Raw genomic sequence first — 6,054 nt, 5'->3', positions numbered from 1 at the left:
AAAAAAAAAAAAAAAAAGAAAAGAAAAAGGAAAAAAAAGAGTTAAGAAAGAGTAGGCCTGGTGTGGTGGCTCACGCCTGTAATTCCAACACTTTGGGAGGCTGAGGTGGGTGGATCACCTGAGGTCAGGAGTTCAAGACCAGCCTGGCCAACGGGGCAAAACCCCATCTCTACTAAAAATACAAAAATTAGCTGGGTGTGGTGGTGCATCCCTGTAATCCCAGCTACTTGGGAGACTGAGGCAGGAGAATCACTTGAACCTGGGAGGCAGAGGTTGCAGTAAGTTGAGATTGTGCCATTGCATTTCAGCCTGGGCAACAGAGTGAGACTCTTTCTCCAAAAGAAAAGAAAAGAAAGAGTAGAAGTTTAGAAGATTGAGGGTTTCTTCAAAACAAGACATTTGTAATTTCATTGTTTAAGTCTTTCCAAATGAAAGTAGAGCTTCCCTACGTGCTGTTAGCTCTTCAAAGACATTTTAGGCTCTATCAGATCTTTGTTTTCTGAGGCCAAAATAACTACCATGTTTGCATTTTTTTTCCAGAAGGAACTGAAAGGCTTTAAAACTATCATGCTGAATTGCATGTCCTTGAGGAGTGCCCAGGCTGTATTCCCAGCTATTGCTCAGGAGATTTGTCAGGAAGAGGTATCCAAGCCAGCTGGGAAGGACATGATGAGGAAATTAGAAAAACATATGACTGCAGAGAAGGGCCCCCTGATGTAAGTATTGTTCTGCTTCATGTTGCTCTGTGAAAATCTGCAAGGTCTGTTGCCCATAAAAAGTACATTTTGTATATTTGCTCTCTGAAGGATAGTTACATAAGCTTAAAGGGAAAGAAGAGAAGGAAGATACACCTAATTTTAAATTGGATTACTTGTAGATGATGTGGAGTATCCTTGTAGCAGTAATTAGAGATAGGATAGATTATGATCTTTAAACTGGTCTGAGCTTTAGGAAAGTGACCTGAAGTCAGCCTATACCAAACATTAGAGGGTTAGGAAGGTGAATATGGATTCTAACTGTTTCTCTTTTTATAGTGTGTTGGTATTGGATGAGATGGATCAACTGGACAGCAAAGGCCAGGATGTATTGTACACACTATTTGAATGGCCATGGCTGAGCAATTCTCGCTTGGTGCTGATTGGTTAGTGCTCAATTGTTAATGTTACATGGTGGTTTTAAAGTATTTTTTTTAATATATATTCAGCTTATTTATCAACTGTTTTATCTGAAACCAGCTTTCTGCCTTGTCAAAATAAGGAAGTTAAATGACTAGGTACATCTTACCTAATAGATACATCTTATCAATTGGGATGGAGTAGGAGACAACTGGGAAGCAACATTAAGATGCTAGATTCTGTAACTGGAAATTTATTTAGCTTTCAGAGGATTTAGTTTTCCCTTTAGGATAATGTGACCAATGATCAATGTTGTTGATCTTCTCCTTAGGTATTGCTAATACCCTGGATCTCACAGATAGAATTCTGCCTAGGCTTCAAGCTAGAGAAAAATGTAAGCCACAGCTGTTGAACTTCCCACCTTATACCAGAAATCAGATAGTCGCTATTTTGCAAGATCGACTTACTCAGGTCAGTGCCAACTATTTTGCCAAATTATGTGTTCCTTGGATCACCTGTGCTAGGAAAATTTAACAATAGTTTTAAAATATTTTTGCTTTGATTGCTTTATTAATGGAGCAAGAAGTTCCTATGGACCATAGTGAGAACATTTTTATGTGAATTTCTGCTTCATTCATTTACTGGGTGTCTCAGTGTTGAAATAAAATCAGGAGTTAGAGGAATTTTGAGATGGGGTTTTGCTCTTGTCGCCCAGGCTGGAATGCAATGGCACGATCTCGGCTCTCTACAACCTATGCCTCCCGGGTTCAAGCGATTCTTCTGCCTCAGCCTCCCGAATAACTGGGATTACAGCACCCACCACCACGCCCAGCTAATTGTTATATTTTTAGTAGAGCTGGGGTTTCACCATGTTGGCCAGGCTGGTCTCAAACTCCTAACCTCAGGTGATATGCCTGTCTTGGCCTCCAAAGTGCTGGGATTACAGGTGTGAGCCACTGTACCCGGACTCAAGTGCTTTCTTTAATGACTTTTAAAAAATAGGGCCTATGAAAAAACTTTTTCTGTTGAAAGTAACTAAATAGATTTTTTATTTTTGCTAATTTCAGTTCTGATTGCTTTTTTCCATTTATGAACTTCTACCACATTCGTACAAAATGCTTAAATGTGTGAAAACTCTCAAATATCTCCATTATTTATGAGAAGAAAAGGCATCTTTTTGACCCTAAAGAGTTGCCAGTCAAGTTTAGGGTTAAATGTGAAAATATTTATGCTTGGGACCTAAATTACCAAGGGAGAATCTTATAGTTCAAACTGTCATATTCTATGTCTTGTCTTAAGGTATCTAGAGATCAGGTTCTGGACAATGCTGCAATTCAATTCTGTGCCCGCAAAGTCTCTGCTGTTTCAGGAGATGTTCGCAAAGCACTAGATGTTTGCAGGTGAGTTATGGCACTGTTGCCTCCTTTTATTAAAAAAAAAAAAGAAATGCTGTTAATTGTCTCATGTAACTCAAGTGAATGTGGCTTAAGAGGCTCTGTTCTGCTACTTTTTTACGCTCAGAAAGGAGGACTTGTTTCTCAATGGGGAGCTCTGGATTTCCACCGTGTTAATGTCTGAAACATTATCAGTCCATTACCTACAGAGGGAGAAACAAATGAGATGTTGCTGGCACTCCCTGTGGTGATTATAGATTGGTTAATTACATTTGTATTAAAAAAGACTCCAGTTTACTTTTCCATTAGCTGGTCTCAAGCAGGTTTATTTATGGACCTGAACCATCTTTGCCTTCAGACTTTTTCCCTTCCTTTCCTTTTGTGAGCACCCCTTCTTCCCTCCAGTTGGTGGTCCCCCATAGTTGTACTCCAGACCTCTTTCTCCCTTCCCATCCCCCTGCCCCTCCTGCTGGGGAAAGCCTCTGTGCTGACTGATGAAATTTCTTCCTTCCCAGTAGGGACGCTGGGTCCATTAAAATGATACTTGCTGTGCTAGCCTGCTGGTCCAACCTCCCCCTATTGCCATGCAGAAGACCCAGGTCTGGCTTATGGCTTCCTGTGGGCAAAGTGCTTTGGAGAGAGCAGTGGGAGAGTAAGCTCTCCCTATTGCTAGATTGCATGATCCTGAATTTGAAAGTTTCCCCTAATCAGCGAACTACTTGGGTAAAGACTGCAACTATGAGCAATTGTCATGTAGGCTAGCGTGGTTTAGCCTACACATATCCTATGTATATATAACTGGAGATATCTCTTTTAGGTTTGGTGTGTATGGGTGGTGCTGGCTCCCTTTAGTTAGTCACCCACACTACATATCCTCTCCTACCCATGACATTTTCTCCTCATCCAAAATGTTATCATTGGCTTAATGTATGATGACCTACTTGGCATCTATTAGGAGGAAGCCATTGAAGTTTCTCAAATCTGACGTCCATGAATTATTTCAAAGCAATTAAGTCCCCTTATCTGAGAAATAACCCAGTTTTGTTTGGGGGCTTTAAAATTATAAAACATCATAATTTTAAAGTTATACATAGGATATGTATAGGCTGACCCATGTTAGCCTACATGACTATTGTTCATAGTTGCAGTCTTTAAGCAATGGTCATTAATTTGCCTGCTTTTGAGGCTGGTGGTTTGATACGGTGTTTGGTTTGGCTCAGACTAAATTAATTTTAGAAATTTTTTTTATAGGAGAGCTATTGAAATTGTAGAGTCAGATGTCAAAAGCCAGACTGTTCTCAAACCACTGTCTGAATGTAAGTAGTTTATCTTCTTCTTGTCTTCCTTTGTAACTGGAAGCTTAGCTTTTCTGAGGAAAGAGGTAGAAAGATGAAATGAACATAGTTAAATCCAAACTCACCCATTTTTATGTGTGTCTGTGTTTTTAGTCTGTTTCATCTACTTTATTTCAATCTTGCCTGCCAGTACTATAGTTCATGCATTACTGGAAATGAGTTCCCAGGGTATGGCGTAAATGGCTGGGACAGAGTAAGTTTTCTTTCCAAGCTCTAGAAATGAAACTTGTAGACAGTGAGGTTGGATCAGCTCTCTGGGTGCTTATGTTGCGTGGACTTGAGGTCTCAATATAGGTGAAAGCAAAGCCTGATAAATAAGGGAGAATTGGGTAAAAGAATTGTGAGGCCAGAGGCCCGGCGCAGTGGCTCAAGCCTGTAATCCCAGCACTTTGGGAGGCCAAGACGGGTGGATCACAAGGTCAGGAGATCGAGACCATCCTGGCTAACATGGTGAAACCCCGTCTCTACTAAAAAAATACAAAAAACTAGCCCAGCGAGGTGTATAGTCCCAGCTACCTGAGAAGCTGAGGCAAGAGCATGGCGTAAACCCGGGAGGTGGAGCTTGCAGTGAGCTGAGATCCGGCCACTGCACTCCAGCCTGGGCGACAGAGCAAGACTCCATCTCAAAAAAAAAAAACAAGAATTGTGAGGCCAGGTATGGTGGTTCACACCTATAATCCCAGCACTTTGGGAGGCTGAGGCGGGAGGATCACTTGAGCCCAGGATTGTGAGACCAGCCTGGGCAATATAGTGAGACCTTGTTTGTACAACAAAATTTCAAAATTTTTGCAGCCATTAGAAATATGAGTTCATATCCTTTTTAGGACATGGATGAAGCTGGAAGCCATCATTCTCAGCAGAGTAACACAGGAACAGAAAACCAAATACCACATGTTCTCACTCATAAGTGGGAGTTGAAAAATGAGAACACATGGACACAGGGAGGGGAACATCACACGCCGGAGCCTGTCAGGGGTGAGGGCTAAAGGGAGGGAGAGCATGCAGGACTTAAAACCTAGATGACGGGTTGATGAGTGCAGCAGGCCATCATGGCACATGTATACCTATGTAACAAACCTGCACATTCTGCACGTGTATCCCAGAACTTAAAGTTAAAAAAAAAAAATTAGACAAGCATGGTGTGTGCCTGTAGTCCTAGCTACTTGGGAGGGTGAGGCAGGAGAATCACTTGAGCTGGAAAGGCAGAGGTTGCAGTGAGCTGAGATCGTGCCACTGCACTGCCAGCCTGGGCAACAAAGTGAGACTGTCTCAAAAGAATAATAATAAGAAAAATTATAAATTCAACTTGGGATAGATATCTCAAGCTTTTAAAGAAGTCTAGAGGGTAGAGGTAAAAATATCATACTGCTACAGTAAGCTACGCGCTATCACAAATGACAAAATTAATTTTCCATTCCCTCAGCCTTGTTGTTTTGGTTGTGGCAGATGTAAAATGGCCATGAACTATATATCTTACAGTATTTGATATCCAGTGTTAGTCTTTATAAACAGAATAGTAAGATTTGATTGTTTCTTTTTCACTCCTACACTGGCTGGGAGTTAGTAAAATTGTTTCTGGCGTTATAGTTCTGCATGAAATTCTTTCTTTTTTTCATCAATTTGCTAAAATAAAATAATTAAAACTATTTCAGAAGTAGCCAAAAATAGTGCTTAGGCTAATAGTAGGCAATATATACCAATGTATAGACTTAGATACTGGTTTTTTCTTCCATTTCAACTTTTCAGATTATTCCCTTTTCCTCCTTTTTCCCCACCAGTAACATTTAGGCTTGTCACTGGCCCCTGTGAGCACCACTAGCACAAACATAATTAAAAAAGGTAAAGAGGTTGTAAGTTCTATCTTTTGCCTTCGGGTTTGTGTGGGATTGGCTTTTTTGTTTTTCTTTTTCTTTTTTTTCTTTTTTCTTTTTGTGTGAGACAAGGTCTTGCTCTGTCTCCCAGGCTAGAGTCCAGTGTGCAATTATGGCTGGTGCGATCATGGCTCACTGCAGCTGCAACCTCCCAGGCCCAAGCAGTCCTCTCACCTCAGCCTCCCCAGCTCCAGCTACTGCTAATTTTAAAATTTTTGTAGAGTCAATGGGTGGAGGAGTCTCCTTATGTTGCCCAGGCTGGTCTCAAACTCCTGGGATGAAGTGATTCTCCTGCCTTAGCCTACCACAGCTTTGGAAT

At 41.1% G+C, this 6,054-nt stretch overlaps 1 protein-coding gene across 1 annotated transcript in view; it reads left to right on the top strand.

The window, feature by feature from the left end:
* CDC6 (cell division cycle 6) overlaps positions 1 to 6,054 on the top strand; it is a gene marked incomplete at its 5' end in the record, with an annotated part of 11,655 nt that overhangs the window by 1,566 nt on the left and 4,035 nt on the right. Inside the window, 5 exons of the mRNA XM_011929954.1 lie at positions 541 to 716; positions 1,035 to 1,141; positions 1,447 to 1,586; positions 2,415 to 2,515; positions 3,761 to 3,825. Of these exons, the coding sequence (XP_011785344.1) occupies positions 541 to 716; positions 1,035 to 1,141; positions 1,447 to 1,586; positions 2,415 to 2,515; positions 3,761 to 3,825 (589 nt within the window). The remainder of the gene's footprint in view (positions 1 to 540; positions 717 to 1,034; positions 1,142 to 1,446; positions 1,587 to 2,414; positions 2,516 to 3,760; positions 3,826 to 6,054) is intronic.

Source organism: Colobus angolensis, unplaced genomic scaffold, assembly GCF_000951035.1.
Source record: "Colobus angolensis palliatus isolate OR3802 unplaced genomic scaffold, Cang.pa_1.0 Scaffold83, whole genome shotgun sequence".
Taxonomy (NCBI): domain Eukaryota; kingdom Metazoa; phylum Chordata; class Mammalia; order Primates; family Cercopithecidae; genus Colobus; species Colobus angolensis.
The sequence above is the reverse complement of the archived record's forward strand: the minus strand, read 5'-3'. Positions and strand labels throughout refer to the sequence as shown.